We start from the raw sequence: 19,752 nt of genomic DNA, 5'->3' as shown, positions 1-19,752 counted from the left end.
TTTAGAAAGACCAAATTAGTTAACATCTTTAAGCAGATGTATTCTAAAACTTCTACTGTATTTATAAAATTTAGAGATGTCACATTATTCAGAATACCAAGTCTTACTACTATACTTATGTTTGTTATTTTGGCAGTTCTTAAAGCTTAAAAGTAATAGTTAAAACTTTATTTTGTTTCTTGGTCTATGCTGTAAAATTCATTTTTCTCTTTTCTCCCAATTGTTTATAAAAATATGTTTAGATATTAAATTTGTTTAGACACGAAATGACTGTGCTGAGGGCACAATTATATCACATTGTTTGTATTGTGTGTATCTAGTATTCACAGGCTATCAAAATGGTTACATAAACTGCTACAATAAATTAGGCAAATGTAAAAGAGATAAATGTAATAAAATTGCAAGAGGTTTTACATTAAAAAATATTTTCCTTACTTTCTAAATCCTTACTAATTTAGTAAAAATATGTACTAATATATCTTAGGCATTAGGGATGCAAAGATAAGCCTTGTCATCAAAGAGATCACCTCCCAGCTCTCCCACAGAGCACTCACAAGCTCAAACTGAAGGAAGGGCAAGTTTAATGAGTGGCACTGCACCAACGATGAGAATGTTTAATAAATTACTTAGGGATATCACAAATAGTAGTTCAGTAGGCATTCCCATCATTTGTAATTGATCGTAATTTTTAATAAGAAGACATTTCAAATAGATGAAACATATGGAAATTAAACACCACAAATTTCAAAAGTATTTCATGCAAAAATCATGTCACTAGAATATAAGCTCCACAGGGGCAGAAACTTTTGCCTGCTGTCTTTACTGATGTAGTCCAAGAGTCTGGCCCAAAACAAGCCCTCAATAAATAATTTGTTGACTAACAATGAATGAATAAAACTTCAAGCCTAATTTTTAAAAATGTTTTCTGGGAGTCTTCATTTATAACGAAAATTATGGTCAATTTATCAAGAAAAAAAGGTGCTTAAATGTTATCCAATTTTTTCCCTGAGTGAATGCTAAATGTAAAATGGAAACAACAAATTCTTGACCAAAATCCAAAAGGCTTTAAATACACATCACTTCTTTGGGACAAGGATGGGACCAAATATTCCATTAGCATGAGTCAGAAATTATGCCCCTATCAGATGATCCCACTGGACTTTGTTCAATATCAAAGCTCAAAATAAATTTTTAAAAATAAATCTATAGAATCATCCTTCAATTAATCTTACACAAAGAATTATATTTCCCTCTAAGAAGTTTCTAGAGGAAAAAAAACTTTAGATGAAATTAAATCACTATTCTTTAGTCAATGCTTTTTAGGTGTATAGTTAACTAAACTACACTTTCCTGGGAATGTATTCTTTTTCTATTATTAAAATAATATGTACTCAAAGAAAAAATATACATACTCATATACAAGTATATAAAATATATATAACGTATTAAATATATAACATACTAAGAGACATCAAAAATAATTACCCATAATTCAGAGGCAAGTATACTGTCATTTTCTTTCACCACTTCTTATGAAATTTTTGGCTTTAACATGGTTAATGCCATAGACTTTCTTTTATCTCTTAGATAGAAAAATGCATCATCATTTATTCATCTCAGTGGTATTACTGGACCATCAGCAGGATTTGCAGTTTTCCCAACAGCAGTGAGGCATTTGAACTGAACCACCCATCCAAGCTTGACTGTCCTCATTAACAACAGCAAACACCAGCAACTTGTCTGGTTGTCTGGACTGAGGTGAACGATACCATTTGTAGTCATGAAATCAAGCAATCGGTCTGAACTGGGTTGGAATTCATACCCCTAGTGCACTGGTTCACGTATGCTATGTCTAACCAACTAAATTAACCAGTTATAGCCAATTTATGAATTAGCATATCAAATTTATTTTATCATGATAATACCAATGTCATTCTTGAAGATAGCAGGTATCTTTTTCTACAAGGAAACTATTCAATGCATTTGAAACCCTATGTACTCATTGCTCTAAGCATTCTCACCTTGGGGTTTTCAAACATGCTGTTCTTCTTGCCTAGAAAGCTCTTCCAGTTCTTAAAGCCCTGTCCTGCATCCCACAGCTTCCCCATCGGCCCCTCAACCTACTACCTCATTCACTACCCCAATATTCATTTTCAACAGTTGTTATTCAGGTTAAGCTTTTCCCCTTCCCAAGACTGGGCTGGTGCCTCTGGTGCAGTACCCTGAACTTCCCCTTTCACTGTACTTATCCCACTGGCTGTAATGATCTTTCCCACAGACCAGACCTCCACCACCAGACACCCAAGACTAGAAGTGACATACAGCAGAAACTCCCCAAATCTTGCTGAATAATTAAATGACATACTATTTTAATGGCTTCAAATATATATGCCTCTTTACACATATATACCCTAATGCATACATAGTATGTATTTATGTTAATATATAATAACTTTTATATATATACACACTAATATATGAGTGTGTGTCAGAAAAACAAGTAATTTCCTCCACCCTTTCCACAGGAAAAGCAATAAAGCTAAGTTAACGTAGGGTCTAGTCTTTATCACTCAACTAATCATTTAAGCACTTGAGGCCTCAATTTCCTCAGCTATAAAATAAAATCCTAAAATCCTCTTTGGTGTAGAGTTTTAGGGAACATCTCAAAAACATCAAGTCAGTCACAAGGTATTATCTATTATAGTCTAACATACAGAATAACAGGTATCGTGGAAAACAGAAGTTTAAAAGTTTCTCATTGAGCACTTGGCAGTACTAGGACCTCCTAAACAGCCTTCCCAAAGAGCAAGAGTCTCAATCCACTAGAAATCAAGGGTGAACAAACACTCCCACCCCCAGAAGGTGACATGCCACCACCCATGTCCTTTCACTTGATCACAAACTGTTTCAAATTAAGCTTTTGCCACACGGAACCTTCACCCACTAACTCTATATGGAAAGCATAATTAGAAGAAAACATAACTGGACTAAATTCATCCATGTCAAATTAAATACACCAGCTGTAGCAGTTTAAAATAAAAGGTGGAAAAACAGTACAGAAGAGTTGGGGCTCCTTTTTAAGAGCTCCTCCCCCCCCCAGTTAAACTAAACAAGCCCTATTTTTGTCCACTACTCCTAAATATCTATTAGAACAAGTATAAAAAGGGTAGAAGAGCTGGTGTGAAAAATCAAACCTTGGCTAGGCGCGGTGGCTCATGCCTGTAATCCTAGCACTCTGGGAGGCCAAGGCTGGAGCATCGCTTGAGATCAGGAGTTCGAGACCAGCCTGACCAAGAGTGAGACCCTGTCTCTACTAAAACTAGAAAAATTAGTCGGGTGTGCTGGCACGCACGCACCTACATTCCCCAGCTACTTGGGAGGCTGAGGCAAGAACATCACTTGAGCCCAGGAGTTTGAGGTTGCTGTGAGCTATGCTGAAGCCACTGCACTCCAGCCTGGGCAACAGAGCGAGACTCTGTCTTCAAAAAAAAAAAAATGTTTATTTCCTCTGTATTATCTGCTCAAATTCTTCTGTAAATCTAAAATTACTCTAAAATAAAAATCTATTAATAAAAAATTACTATATAAACAAAATGTGTATTGAATACTTTAAGGCAGCCACTAAAATAATTTAAAAAAATAAAAAGTAAAATCAAACCTTAGCCTTTCCCCCCCCCCAGCCATACTTACCTCCCTAAAAAAATAAAAAATAAAAAAAATAAAAAAAATCAAACCTTAAAATGGCAGAGCTGGCCAACATATATATCAAATACAACTTATTAGAAAAGGTTTCTAGTCACACAGATTCAAGCTGAAATGAACTTTCAGACAACAAATACACTCCCTCATCTTACAAATTAGTAAACTGAGACTCATTGCAGGAAAATGGCTTGCCCAAGATTACAGGACTGGTCAGGATACGGACCAAGCATCCCAAATCTGACTCTGATCTCTCTATTTCTCAGAGCTCTCTCACATAGGACCCATCTGCAGTATACAGTTATCTTTCAGATACACAGTATCACTCTCAAGTTCTGTAAAAATTGTAATATGTAATAATAACGAATGTCCTAAAACAAACTCTTCCAAAGATAGGTAAAATTTTATTACAAAACTTAAAGGATTAAACAGATACGTCTAAACTCAGAAACACATTTTTAACTACTTCATCTCACCTCGGGGTCTTAGAAGACTAAGTGTGATGTGAAATTCCACATCCATTAAAATAGTTACATCACATTGAATATAATAATAATTATTAGGTGGAAAGGAGGGATAAAAAAAGAAAAACTATTATTAAGTTAATAATCTTAAAATATTTACTGGCAGTGCACTGTATGAAATTAAGTATTTTAAACAAAGACAATGACAATGAAAGAGTCAGACAACGCTTGATCTCATTTCCAAGTATTTCTCTGTGATAGCAGAATTTAAGGAGGCCACAGAGTTGATCCCAGCCTATGCACAATGAGTGAACAGATTCCCCAGAAGCTTAAGGATCCCATCTCCCCTCCTTCCATACCTACAAACCAAAATTTACCAGGCTCAAGAGAACTGAAGGAAGAGGATGAACCAGTCCCCACACCCTACAACCTTGTGTTCAAAGTCCCCTAAACGCCCATGTTCAACCATTAAGTCCTCCTTCCTTATCACTTACAAGATCTATTAGCACTTAATTCTTTACTTACATGTATGTCTCCCCATTAAACTAAAAGCTCCATGAGGACAGAGGCCAATTATCTTTGTTTCCCAATGCATACTATCTAGTTGGCAAAGTATTTATTGAACTGAATAGAAGAATAAAATCTCTTTCCCCACTTTCCTTGTTCACTTTTTTCCATTCATCAACAGAATTAATTAAAAGAAAACATGGACAACCGTAAACTTACAGTTCTTTCTCCCTGTGAGCTACAAAAACCCTTTTTCCTACCACGATCACAAGAGCACAAGAATAGTTTTAAAAAAAAACTAGCAGGACAGTGGCACAAGCCTGTAGTCCCAGCTACTGGGGACGCTGAGGTGGGAGGATCACTTGAGCCCAGGAGTTTCAGGCCAGCCTTGGCAACAAAGTGAGAAACTGTCTCTTAAAAAAAAAAAAAATTAAAAATTAAAAAGAAAAAAAAAATGGCTGGGCACAGTGACTCACACCTGTAATCCTAGCACTCTGGGAGGCTGAAGTGGGAGGACTGCTTGAGGTCAGGAGTTCAAGAACAACCTGAGCAAGAGCAAGATCCCGTCTCTACTAAAAATAGAAAAAAATAGCCAGTCAACTAAAAATAGAAACAAAGAATTAGCCAGGCATCATGGCTTGTGCCTGTAGTCCCAACTACTAGGGAGGCTGAGGCAGGAGGATCTCTTGAGCTCGGGAGTTTGAGGTTGCTGTGAGCTAGGCTGAGGCCATAGCACTCACTCTAGCTGGAGCGAGACTCTGTCTCAAAAAAAAAACAACTAAGTGATCTAGCCCAACTCTCTCATTTTACAAACGAGTTATATTTATTGAAGTTCATATGGTCATCACATGGCCAGTTAGTGTCAGATACAAAAACAAATCTCTGATCTTGCTTACTCCAGTTTATATTCTATCTACCCTCATATCAAACACTGACTAAAAGTTAATCACTACATAGTGTACGTATCATAAACTTTGGGACTGGGCATGGTGGCTCACGCCTGTAATCGTAGCACTCTGGGAGGCTGAGGCGGGTGGATTGCTCGAGGTCAGGAGTTCGAGACCAGCCTCAGCAAGAGCGAGACCCCGTCTCTACTAAAAAAAAAAAAAAAAAAAAATAGAAAGAAATTATCTGGCCAACTAAAATATATATATAGAAAAAAAAATTAGCCGGGCATGGTGGCGCATGCCTGTAGTCCCAGCTACTCGGGAGGCTGAGGCAGTAGGATCACTTGAGCCCAGGAGTTTGAGGTTGCTGTGAGCTAGGCTGACGCCACAGCACTCACTCTAGCCCAGGCAAGAGAGCGAGACTCTGTCTCAAAAATAAATAAATAAATAAACTTAGAATCACCTTCTAAAAGTACCAAGTTTCTGCTATTTGGCTTTGGCAAAAAAAAAAAAAAAAATTAATAACAAGTACCAAGTTGTCTTTAAATTTGTGTCTTCTAATCTATGTTATCTTGGGAGAAATAAACAATTTTCAAAAATGCATATGGGGAAAATGCTTCATCTCTACTACTTCGACAAAGATGCCAAAAATATCTGGCAGAATTAAGATGCAATCATTGGGGGAAGCTGGGTGATGGATATATGGGGCCTCTCTACGACTTCACACACACACACACACACACACACACACACACACACACACACACACACACACACCCCCACCAAGCAGTAAGAAAATATTCTTTTCTCACACAGACAGCTATAGAACCTGTAGTCCAAGGAGAAAAGGAAGGCTGGGGGCCATGAGCAACTGGCAAGTGTGGCACGATTTGCTGTCATCAATTAATTTTAAGACAAATAAAAGTGGGAAGAACCTTTTACATGGTAGTCTTCAAGCTCTGGTGCTCCAGATGAAGTCCACTCCATGAGAAGCACTGCTTTAAATCAAGGACTCTCTTAACTGGGAAAAACCACAATAGATTTTACCACAATTTGGTTAGGTTATGTTACTCTTATAAAGTTTCAATGATTGTCAGAAAAACCTTCCACTTCAAAAAAAAATTAAAGGTTACATATATCATGCCCCCCGCCTAAAAAAATGCTATCACCTCTCAAGAATGTCCTAGAATTTACCAAAGGAAGATTGAATCTCCACTGTCAACTGAAATAGTTTTTTACATTTCCAAAGAGACCTCTGAGGAGTTGAGAGGCCCTAGAGAAAAGCAAAAATACCAACTGCCCTGGAGTCCCTGCCACTTATCAGAGTTTTATGGAACCAGAAACATTTTGGGTTGGTATGGGGTGGCTGCTAACCACATATAGTACTAACTCCTGTCTATGGATGCCAAGTGTTATATGCAGTTTTCAGTAGTCTCAGCTCTCAGAAAGTGGCAGAAAGATGAGCAGCTGCCAACTGAATCAGCCCACATGTCATCTTGGACCTGTAGACCATGGTTTGCCAACCTCCACTACAGAAGTCACCCACTCCTGTTTCTGCTTCTCCTAGGCAGTGCCAGAATCCTACCAGGGAATCATTTCATATAGTAGCAGTTTGGATTCATCCTCCTGCTAGCAACTATAGGAGGCAAAGAAAAAAAAATTGTAGTTCCTATAATCCCCCCAGAGAACCACCACAGAAACAAAAGGTCCCACTGTCCATAGCACCAAAGTACTCCCTCCCCTCAGTTATTCTCTAATCTACATACAATAATCAGAACACGATAAGCAGAAAAAGAAAAACACAATTACTTATGGAAAGCATCAGTGGATTTCTTGGAGGTGAAGACAAGTTTAACCACCCCTAGAAATATAAGCATATTAAGAGAATGAATGTTGGCTGGGCACAGCACTCATACCTATAATCCTAGCACTCTGGGAGGCCGAGGCTCGAGGATTGCTTGAGCTCAGGAGTCTCAGACTAGCCTGAGCAACAGTGACTCCCCACATCTACTAAAAATAAAAAATTAGCCTGTCATGATGAGCACCTATAGTCCCAGCTCCTCAAGGCTGAGGCAGGAAGATCGCTTGAGCCCAGGAGTTGGAGGTTGCAGTGAGCTATGATGACACCACTGCACTCTACCCAGGGAGACAAAGTAAGACTCTTGTCTTATCAAAAAAACAAAAAAGAGAGAGAGAGAATGAATGCTTAAACTAGTCCTGTTCAGGCCGGGCGTGGTGGCTCACGCCTGTAATCCTACCCCTCTGGGAGGCCGAGGCGGGTGGATCGCTCGAGGTCAGGAGTTTGAGACCAGCCTGAGTGAGACCCCGCCTCTACTAAAAATGGAAATAAAAATTATCTGGACAACTAAGAAACTATATATAGAAAAAATTAGCCGGGCATGGTGGCGCATGCCTGTAGTCCCAGCTACTCGGGAGGCTGAGGCAGTAGGATCGCTTAAGCCCAGGAGTTTGAGGTTGCTGTGAGCTAGGCTGACGCCACGGCACTCACTCTAGCCTGGGCAACAGAGTGAGACTCTGTCTCAAAAAAAAACAAAAAAAAACAAAAAAAAACTAGTCTTGCTCAAAATTTAATAAAAATCACTCCATTGGTGCTGATTCCTTTAAAGACTTAAAGTAGGGTTTCTAGATGCAGGCAATGATAAAGAGCAATAACCAGACAAGTTCAAATGACTTTTGGATGAGAAACAAAGCCATTATTACGACATGAGATTAGATAATCAACTACAGAAACTCAATACTCCTCCCCACAAAGCCTTTCATATAAAACCCTGTTTTCATCATTTAGAAATTACAATAACCCTACCATATTGTCTCTTTCTTAGCTTTCTCCACAAAATTAACTTCCTAATCTCAAATGTAGCTTTTCTTAAACCTTATAAAACCCATCATCCTCCACTTTTCAGATGACAGCAAGCAGGCTCTCATAGAAAAACATCCAAACGAATTTCCACCAGGCCCCTAAGTGGAGTCTTAGAGCCACTCAGAAAAGAGCAACTCTGGAGCTCCAGGTTGTCTGTGAGGTAGAGCTGGTATTTAAGTTCAGGTAAAGAACTGAATGCCTTGTCACCTGAATTCTGGAACAGCAGATTCATGCTGGAGCAGAGCCCATTTCTTGAAATGGCAGGTTCTGAACACTTTCTCTCCTATACACAAAAATGGGCCTGAACCAATGGGGAAGAAAATAAAAATTGATCTATTGATTTACTCATCACAGCACTTTGTAGACTGGACACTATCATAATCTTTATAACTAGAAGTCTAGAATATGACCATTACATTTCATGGAATTCTAAAATATAATCTTTTCCTATATACTAATATATGTTTTTTAATCAACACAAAAATCTGCTGTCAAGAAAAACATAAAATTCTTTTTATTAGTGGCCTTTTCCTATGAAAAATATTGTTAACAAATTAAAGTCAAGAAAAGTTTCAAGTATATAAAATTATACCCTGAATGATCACAACTATATAAAAACAAAAATATCCACGTATAAAAAAAATAAAGACTGAAGAGTCACCAAAATGCTAATAGTGATCTTATTAAACTTTTATTTAAAATTCTGTATCTTCCTGATTTTCTGTAAGAATTTCTTTTCTTTTTTTTTTTTTTTTTAAAAGACAGAGTCTCACTCTGTTGCCTGGGCTACAGTGCCGTGATGTCAGCCTAGCTCACAACAACCTCAAACTCCTGGGCTAAAGCGATCCTACTGCCTCAGCCTCCCTAGTAGCTGGGACTACAGGCATGCCCGGCTAATTTTTCCTGTATATTTTTAGTTGTCCAGCTCATTTCTTTCTATTTTTTTTAGTAGAGACGGGGTCTCACTCTTGCTCAGGCTGGTCTTGAACTCCTGAGCTCAAAAAATCCTCCCACCTTGGCCTTCCAGAGTGCTAAGATTACAGGCATGAGCCACCACACTCAGCTAAGAATTTCTTTTTATACCAAGGAATTTTTTTATTTCTTTGTTTGGTTTATGTTTTTGTAGAGACAGAGTCTCACTATGTTGCCCCGGCTAGTCTCAAACTCCTGGCTGGAAGCAATCCTCCCACCTGGGCCTCCCAAAGTGCTGGGATTACAGGCATGAGCCACCATGCCCAGCCTTTATATAATAAAGAATAAAAAATAGCCAGAAACAGAAAGCAATCCAAATTTACATAAGTTAGAGAGCAGATTTAAAAATTGTGGTATATCCATCTAATGAAATACTACTGCCCATTAATATAAAAGAAGAAACTACTACATGCTACAACACAGATCCAGAGCAAAAGCATTGTGTAAACTGAAAGAAACCAAACACATGATTCCATTTCTATGAAATTCTAAAAAAGACGGAATTACAGTGAGAGAAAGCAGAACAGTGGTTGCCAGGTACAGGATGTAGGGGGAAGGGACTGAAAATACAAGGGACACCAGGTAACTTCGGGGTGATAAAAATGTTCTTTATCTTGATTGTGGTGGTGGTTACACAACTGTATACATTTGTCAAAAACTCAAACTGTACACTAAAAATGGGTGAATTTTACTATATATAAAAGTATAACTCAATAAATATGAAAATAAGAGTAAAGTTGAAAACATTTTATTAAGGTGAATAATACTATCAGAAACTGAACAAACAGCAGTACTTTTTGCTCTGCAGGTAGGATAAATTATGTATTTACAAGTGAAATAACATTAAATGCTAACACTTTATTTAATATCCTGACAAAAATGAGAACGTTACCAAGCATAGTTATCTAAGAATTTATCTTATTTCTCATTTTGAAGGGGCTTATTATCACTATACTTATTGTATGAGGAAAGTAATATGAAATACAATCATTAGAGAATGATTTCTTATAGCCAAGTTCAACTAATATTCTCACCTCTCTATATTAACTTAGAAGAATGCTGCAAACTTTTCATATCACTTAATCTTATTTCTCAATGTCCCCCCACAGAAAATCACTTAACTTCATGAATCCTCTCTTACCATCATTACATAACAATTACAAGTGACTGCTGATAAAATGCTATCATACTAGAAGTTAAGTTGTTACAGAAACCTAAAGATTTACAGCATGATCCTGTCCCTTCTTCCAAGGTTACAACCCAAACAAGTTTCTCTTATTCTATGAATGTCAAATTGTTTAACATGTTAGAACTTCCTTAGCTTTATGAAGTAAAATTATCAAAATTGTCAATCAAAAATAAGCATTTATGAGACAACAGGAAAATGTGAACAGATTGAATTTTGATATTAAGGTATTTGGGGTTTTCCTTTTTAATGTAAATATTGTTTTCCTTATTGCCTTTCAGTGGCTCCCCTTGCGAAGAGTTTTTCCTTTTTTTTTAAGGCTTCCTCTTTGAAATCACAGTGAACATACATCTATTAAATTATCTGATAGTGGGGAATAAATGGGAGATTATTGCAATCAGATTGGACATAAGTTATATAACTGTTGAGACTGCGTGATGGGTATACAGTTGTTCATACCATTCTCTTTACTTTTGTATATGCTTGAAACTTTCCATAATAAGAAAAGCTTAAAAATGATATTCAGGGGAAAACTTAAAAATCAATTACAAAAACAAATCAACAATTCATAATCACATGAGCCAAGAAAAAAGGCTGTTTTCATTTGATCAGAATGCCAAGTGTCAAAATGACAGAAATGCAGATGATAATTGGAGTTTGTTTTCTTAATTCGGTATATGACAAAACGGGGAAAAGAAGACATTAAGTATATCCTCCTGCAATATGAAATTGCTCCTTTCAATACGCCCTATAAGATCTACCTAAATGTAATTTGACACAGTCTTCAACAACTGAACTTTCCTTTAGAGACTACTTCCTAAATAACATAATTGTTAGGGAAAAAATTCTGAACTTTCTTAATTTCATCCCATTATTCCCAGTTGTACTCCTGTGTACCAAGTAATTGTCTTCAGAATTACCTGTTTACTTTCAGGCCTATGATTTAGGTCATGGATTTCTTGATTTACAAAATTGCTCTGCCATTGTTTGTTTTGATTTTCCATTTTTTGTTTGGCTACCTTATACCCTGTTTTAAATCTTAATTTCCTTAAGCAACTTCATTTAATCATTTTCGTTAAGTGAGACTATTCTAATACAGAGTATCTAGCATTGTTTTTAGGTAACTATTGCAATAATCAAATGGTGAGATTTCCCACTGATTTGGTGATGTGATGCTCTGTCCCAGACTGCCTAATACTTGGGGGCTTTTTGTTTGGATTTTCTTGGTTTTTGTTTTTTTGGTTCAGCACACTGAAATTTCAGGCAGCTTTCAATTATTATAACCTCTACCCAGCACAACCTTTGTTCAGCTCCACATAATCCCTGGCATATTTTCTGGCTCCTACTGAGAGGGCGAGGATATGCTTGAGTCTTTAAAACCCAACAGTTCATAATAAATATCATGAACATTTACTAAATGCTATGCTCTGTGCAAAAATGCACTTTCCATGTCAATGCTATACAAGAGAACTTTTAGTGATGATGGCACTGTTCTCTACCTACACTGTCCAATATGGTAGAGACTAGCTATGTGGGGCTACAGACTGAAAATGTGACTCATTACCGATGTGTGGACTTAAATTTTTATTTAATTTTAATTAATCTTAATTTAAATGGTCATGTTTTCAGACTAACTTCAGAATTTATAGTGCTTGTTCTTCATAAAAGTTGTTTCCATTTATTTCTACAACTATATGCGTTGAAGATAATCTAGAACAGAGTTCTCAATCTTAGCACAACTGATATTTTGTGGGGGGCTGTTGTACATTACAGAAGGTTTAGCAGCATCTCTGGCCTCCACCCACTAGAGGCCAGTAGCAATGCCCCAGCTGTGAATCAAAAAATGTCTCTGACACTGCCAAATATTCCCTGGAGGGAAAAATCACCCCCATCAGAGAACCACTAATCTAGGATTAAGAGTCTGGATTCTGCACTCAATACTAAGGATATTTTAAGGCAATTTCTTTGAGTTCCTGCTTTTGCTATTTGGAAACTAGGCAACGCAGAAAAACAGTTAAAAGTAAGTATCTCTTCATATTTTCCATAGAATCCACATTATAGTATTTGTTTTCCCATTCACTATCTCAACTGTTCTTTCCTGACCTTGAGGTGGGTACTATATGCCTAATTTAGAGATTAAAGTGGGAGATTCTAAGAGGTTAAATGACTTGTCTACCAGCACATAGTTTCAAGCTCCTATGTATACTGTATCACCTTGTGTTACAGCACCTGAAGGGAAAACTCCTTAGAGAAAAATCCTTTTGATACGACAATCTCAATAAAGGCTATTTATCATTGCACAACACATTATAATGCCAAAAGGCAAAGCTCACAGGAAAATTCCACATATAGACAAACAATGAGAACTGGTTTGTATTGTAACTAACCTGCATCCTGAGTAATTCAGGACAACACACCATGCCTTACCCACACGTAACCTTAAAAAAGCCTCTCTTAACCTACTACTAACAAACGGTTAAGAGGGTCAGCCCTCTCCCCTAGAAGACATAAATTAAACTAGAGGCCTAGAGGGAGGAGTTCAGGGGAAGAGGATATCAAAAATCTAAGACAGGTGGCTGCTCTAAGGCTGGGATCTCTGAGACAGAAATATTCTGGAATACAAGCCACGTGGAAGAGTGGAATGGAGTCCTGGACTTAAAAAAAAAAAAGTCAGAAGACCCATCACGTGGACTTCAGCTGTATGTCAGTCACTTGCTGTGTACCCATGGATGAATTCTGATAAATCTCTAAGTCTATTTCTTCAACTCATTAGTGAAAAGACTGGTGGTCTACATGACTTCTCAGGCACCAGGCACTTCCAGCTCTCCCCTCAATCTCAATATGCAGAACCCTCTTCTTGGTATCGTTTTGCTGTTTCCTGAGACAATGTTTTAAATAAGAACATAGCACTAACTCAAGAAATTCACTAGAAAGAAAATCAAAATGTCACAGAAGTATCTGAGCACAGAATGGTTTCAATTCCACTCAATGAATATTTGCAGAGGGCCCAGCAACTCTGTGCCAAGGACCTTGTAATCACTCTGGGAAGCACAGCCAACATCCGAGGCTCTCTGAATTTCTCTCCTCTTTCCATCCTAGCCATCCCCACCCATATTTATCGACTTCACTCATACATCATCATTATCCATTAAGCAAGTCTGAAAACACAAATTATGAAAAAAATCAGATAAGTGTCTTTTTGTACATTTTAGATGCTTGAGACATTAGACTATTACACTGAACAAAATATTTGGGTTTTTTACAAAAGAGCTGAGAGAAAAAAATATTTGACTTTTTATAGGATGTGGGTATTTAAAGAAAGCTTAGAAAAGAAAATACTGATGTTTTGAGGACCAAAAGTTTTCTTTAACTGAGCAATTAATATATTTGCAGTACCACACTATTTAAATGTCTAATCTCACTGTTTTTATTAATTTTTTTTTACGGAACACTGTCATCCTTGCATAGGGGCCATCCTAATCTTCCCTGTATGGTTCCAATTTTAGTACATGTGCTGCCGAAACAAGCACCTCACTGCTTTTAGTGTAAAGAACAAAGTACACCTAGTTATACTCTTTCATCCTAAACTTGTTTATTTGATTCTCATAGACACATTTCTCATAATAAAAAAAAAGCCATAGTAGCCTTCTTTTCTATTACCAAAACTTACTAAAATTTGGTAAAGTTTTTATCTGAAGATGAAAATATATTCTGGGCTGCTTACTATAGTTAATTAAAAGGTTCCAGAAAACCAATCTCTTTTGGAAACAGATTTTTTTCAAGCAGTAGGTTGATCCTATTACTTTGCAACTAGGTATGTAAGGCAGATCTTTCCTTTTGAAGAGGAGACACGATAGCTTTTGCTACAAGTCAACATAAGTCAACTACTTCAAAACTTAGGGTTTTTGACTATCTCAAATGCTGTCTTCACAAATCTAAACAAACCAGACAAGCTTATGGCTAATAGGTACAACCATAGGTCTCTAAAATTTTACCTACAGTACTTTTCTATTTTTTTTCAAATATCTGCCACCTTGATGCACACATGGTATGACATGACTCAGATCCACTGATCTGTTTCCTTATTTCATGAAATGAAAACTCATTATGATCCACACACTCTTAATATTATATACTGACATTACAAGAATCAAAAATGAAGCTAAATGTTTATACTAGCAATGGAAAAAGAAAAAGTAGTTTTTAAAAGGTACATTAAAGCTGGGCGAGGTGGCTCATACCAGTAATCCCAGCACTTTGGGAAGTGGAGGTGGGAGGATCACTTGAGGCCAGGAGTTTGTGACCAGCCTAGGCAACATAGCAAGACCCACCGTTGTCCCTCTCCTTTATAAAACAATTAAAAAATTAGCCGGCACGGTGGCATATGCCTCTAGTTCTAGCTACTCAGGAGGCTGAGACGAGATCACTTGAGCCCAGGAGTCAAAGGTTGCAGTGAGCTATGGGTCACTGCACTCCAGCCTGGGTGACAGTACAAGACCCTGTCTCTTAAAAAAAAAAAAAAAAAAATAGTTAATTACTTGTAAATTCCTCAAATAATTGACACAAAAAGAATGTCCAAAAATGAATTAAAGAGGATGAGGCAGGAGGATCGCTAGAGCCCAGGAGTTTAAGGTTGCAGTGAGCTATGATGATGCCACTGCACTTTAGCACGGGCAACAGAGCGAGATCTTTTCTCAAAAAAAGAAAGAATCAAAGTGCCCAACACAACTGCAAAATAGGTTTTGACATGCACAACCAATTGAGAAAATTAGTACTAACGTAGAAAACATGCTCTACTTCTCTGTTCCCTGGTACAATTTTGTAAGTTACAAGACAAGTTACAGGACAAGCACTACCAGCATGGTTCCATCAGTGACAGTAAAGCTATCCTCACTACTAGCCTGGTTCCAATACTTACAAAAAATCTTATGTTAATGTATTTAAAAAATCTTTAATGAAATAAAGTCAAAGTAAGGACCACATAACAAAATGTTAAATAACTTAAAAAGTTATTTCACTATTTAAAGGAACTATGTGACAACTCCAAATGATCAGTATTTTCAAGAGGTATTTCAAAAGTTTCACACACATGTTAAATACAACTTGACAAGAGCAAAGATTAGACAAATCCGAACCCGGTGCCAGAAACTAAACCACCAGCTCTGGACTGAAAAGCTGTCTGCCCCACTTGAGGTGGTCAGATATACTGAGACAGAAGCCAGTATCTTAGCAGCAAGTTAGGCCTCTTCCTCTCGCCGGGAAGCGCATGACAAAGCGCGTCATGCAACTTAAGTCACCCGGTCACTTAGCAAAAATTATATCTAGCTTCTAAACTTAGGACCAGATGGCCTTCTATACTCAAAAGAAATACAGAGAGCAGTAAAAGTATTGGTAGAGAGGGAGGTTTAAAATGTCCCCACTTTCTGAGCCTGTGGACATTTAGCACATCATTAGATCTGAGTCCTAGATTCTAAGACATGCTTTAATGGAGGCCTCCCTCAACCTCCTGTGATTCTGTTTTGCAACAGTGAAAAAACTTGTCCTGCTTTACCTCAGTTCCCTGAGAGCATGCGGCCCTGCAACTCAATATCCTAAACTGGCAAGGAACGGTGGAGGAGGGAAGGAGAGAAACCCAAACCAAAACAGCCTTCTTATAAAAGACAAAAAATAAAAAAATCATAATTCCTCCTCCACCCATAGCAAACCCAACCCAGAAATTTACAGCGTGTTAAGAAAAGCAGCATTGCTGAATTGCAAACGTAAGAGTTTTCCTTTGACACTCTACGCACGGTTTTCAGCTGTCAAATTACAACTCAGGAAAACACTATCATTAGAATAAAAAAGGAAACAAAAAAGCTCGCACCACAGGGGCTGGTAGGAGCTGCCAGCACCATTTCAGGAGAAGGAGAGCAAAGGGAATCCAATCCACTTCCCCACCCCCGCCAGAATTCATCCCCTCCCAGGCCAGGCAAACCTCACCGCTGGGGCTCAAATTTAATAATAATAACAATGATCATGGCGCTTCCTCCCTCTCCCTCCCCCACCCCCCGCATCTGCCGGGAATCGGCTTCTCTCCCCCGGGATCCCCAGGCCTGGCAGGTCCAGACCACCCCACCGGACACATCTCCCCGGGTCCGGGCAAGCCCGGCCCAGCCTACCCCGGGGCCCCTTGCCCCGCTTCTCCTCTTCCCTCTCTTTTTACCTCCACCATCCCCCATCCGCATTGTCTGTCTCAATTCAACTTTGACTAATATGGATTCCTCGGGCCTGGGCCGAGAGGTAATTACAGCCTGCCCCCCGGGAGCCAGAGCCCCCCCCCCATCTCCGTCGAGTTCAACGCGGCTCCTCGCGGAAGGGGGGAAGGGGATGTGCAGCGCGCTCTCCGGTCTACACCGCGGGTCCCGTCTACACCGCGCTCCCCCAGTGGCCCCCAGCCCCCGGAACCAGAAGTTTCGCCCGGATGGGGCCTAGCAGGGGGCAGTGAGGACCCCCCCCACCCCTGCTGGACTGCCCGCGCGTAAACACACCACCCGCTCCGGCACGGCCCCGTGGGGGAAGGGAGGGAGGGAAGGGCACCCCTCCCCCCGCCCGCCCGCCGACCCGCCGGCCCTATTACCTGTCATTGAGCTGGTCCTCGGTGCCCGGCAGCGGGTGAACCACGAAATGGATGGACGTCATGGTGCTTTCCTTCTTGTCCTCCTCCCGAGGACTGCCCCCTCCCGCTCTCGCCCGCCCCCCAATCCCCTTCCCCTCCCCAAAACCCAAAGCCGCTGCCGCCGCCTCCCAGTCCCCAAATGGAGGGAAGCTAATGCGCAAGGGCCGCCGCCGCCTCCCTGCCGGGCGTGTGTCCGCGGCCCGGCGGGGCGGGCAGGAGGGCAAATCACCACGCTCCCCGCTCCCCGGCGACAGCGCGGAGTGCGAGGCTGGCTGTCGGGACCCGGGGCGCGCCGCCGCCAGCGGCAGCCGGGCGTTGGGAGAGGAGGCGACTGGGGAGGGAGGAGTGGGGCGGGCTGCGGGGACTGTACGGTCCCGGCGGCGGACGGGGTCCGGACTACGGAAGGTGGGGAGGGAGAAGAGCCCCCGCACCGCGCGTCACTGGCGAGAGGCCGCCGCCGCCACCAGCGCCGCCGCCGCCATCTTCACTTCTGCCCCAGTTTCTCCGTCTCGCAGGCTCCGCTCCGGAGCGGCGGGGGAGGGGCGAACGGGAGGAGGAGGAGGGAGGAGACCGGCGGGCGGGGGCACGGCGGCGAGGGGGCGGGGCTCCGGGAAACGGGCGGTGAGGCCCTTTCGATTGGGCGGCTCAACGTTGCCGAGCCACGACGCTGTAAGGCGCGTGCCGATTGGTCCGTTCGGCTCCCGAGCCCAGCCCCCGGGGGGTGGGATGTCTCGGGAGTGAGTGTTCCGGAGAGCACGTGTTAGGGAAGGCGGAGGCGGACGGGTGAGCCCGCCGGGAGGGAGGGTAAGTGTGCGTGAGTGAGTCCCGGAGGAGGTGGGAAGGAAGAGGGGCTCTTGCCTTCTCTCGAGCTGATTTCCCGGGGGCAGCCCTAATTATTTTGCAGACCCTTAGGGGCTTTGTGTTGTTGTTTCTCATCCTTCATCAGCATTTGTATTTAAAGTGAAAGTGTAAAAGCAGTTAAGGGGCAAGAAATACACAGCCTTTTATTGGAAAAATAAGATACTTGCGTATGGACTTTTCCAGAAAGTGATAGTGGGATCATGGAGCTGACTTTGTGGCAACTTCTTTTATCACCCTAATCTGCACAATTTCCTTACCACCACCACCATCACATACCCAAAGACAAAATGTGGAAATTTCCATTAATTTCCAATGAAATATGACATACCTATTCTACAAAGGGGTTCTTTAACTTACGATTAGTGAGATCATAACGGCAAATTCTTGACTAGATCCTTTTTCTTAAGGAACTAGTTCATAGCTTATCAAAGGTTTCTATGACCTCCTCAAAAAAATCAAGTACCTCTTTCAAGGCAAAAACTGAAAATATGAAGTCTCTTCTCCAGTCTTTGTAGATGTTCATTAAATAAGGATTTTGTAAACCGTTCTTAAGAATAAATATCACTTTTCCTCTTTTAATGCCACATACATACACACACTCTTTTGTTTAGGAAGTTCTTTTGTGCAAAGCATATGAAAATTTATTTATAAAATCAGGATAGACTAGGTACCCCTTGAGGCAGATGATGGAACACTTTTATAGGTCACCAGCTCCCAACATCAGCTCAGATTAGATTAAAAAGTGACTTCAAGGCCACTATTAGAAGGCTATGTGAGCCCTGGGGAAGCAGGGTAGACAAATGTACACTGCTAGTTTTAGTGCCACACAGATCCAGATTTCAATTCTTTTTCTGCTACTTAACTATATAGCCTTTATCAGATTATTTAACCTATTATAGCATGTTTTTCTCATTTGATAAATAATCCGTAGTGATATATTTACACAGGGTTGCAGTGAGGTCTAAATAAGATAACATATCAAGCGCCTAGAGGAATTCATACACACAGTAGGCTCAGCAAACAGAAGCATTTACTTGTCAAGTGTTCTCTATGTACCACTTTTATACCTTATATTATTTAATATTCAAATCACCCTATTGGGTAGACAATATTATTCCTCCCCATTATATGGATGAGAACACTGGGGCTCAAACACCTTAGGTAGGTGTTGAAGCTGAGACTAAAACCCAACTCTTCTGACTGATTCCATTGCTCTTTCCACTATACCACGGCTGCCATATAGTAGTTAATAATTTAGAAGGAACAGACTATTCAAAGCCAATAGAAAAAAAAAAAATGATGTGATAAATGCAGTAAGAATGCCATGGAAGTTGAAGGAGGAAGTGATTCCAGCCAAGAGAATTTAAAAAGTCATTTAAGCTGCACTATCAAGAATGTTCTGAGCAAATAGAATATCTGGCTTAAACCTAGTCTTTTTAGATTTGCCCTGAATCCACCACACCATGGCCATACCTTGCCTCATTTCTCTTTCTTCCAAATCTGCCCTTTATCTTTCATTATGCTTCTATCCAGCTTTCAGCTTGATTTACACACTCCTGGTTTCCTAGAACTGAGACTTTCTTTCCTGGCTGAAAGTTGGTCTCCTCCTTCTAGGCAGCCCATTCAAACTGCCTATGTGG

At 40.1% G+C, this 19,752-nt stretch overlaps 1 protein-coding gene and 1 non-coding gene across 4 annotated transcripts in view; both read right to left on the bottom strand.

Moving 5' to 3' along the window:
• The window catches only part of UBR5 (ubiquitin protein ligase E3 component n-recognin 5), a 126,890-nt gene extending 109,146 nt beyond the window's left edge, over window positions 1-17,744 (bottom strand). For 2 of the 3 annotated variants that reach the window (XM_045561920.1, XM_045561921.1), the window contains exon 1: window positions 17,213-17,307. In XM_045561920.1, coding sequence (XP_045417876.1) covers window positions 17,213-17,274 — 62 coding nt within the window. In that variant the 5' untranslated portion in view covers window positions 17,275-17,307. Of the gene's footprint in view, window positions 1-17,212 lie in introns of all 3 variants that reach the window. The other variant, XM_045561919.1, reaches the window with a different exon arrangement.
• On the bottom strand, window positions 14,020-14,126 carry LOC123645327. Its single transcript, XR_006737517.1, has one exon. It is a non-coding gene; the product is annotated as a U6 spliceosomal RNA (small nuclear RNA).
• Window positions 17,745-19,752: the final 2,008 nt, after the last annotated feature.

The sequence above is a fragment of the Lemur catta genome, chromosome 9 (assembly GCF_020740605.2).
Source record: "Lemur catta isolate mLemCat1 chromosome 9, mLemCat1.pri, whole genome shotgun sequence".
NCBI classification, from domain to species: Eukaryota; Metazoa; Chordata; class Mammalia; order Primates; family Lemuridae; genus Lemur; species Lemur catta.
Note: the sequence above shows the minus strand (reverse complement) of the source record. Positions and strands in the feature narration are given on the sequence as shown.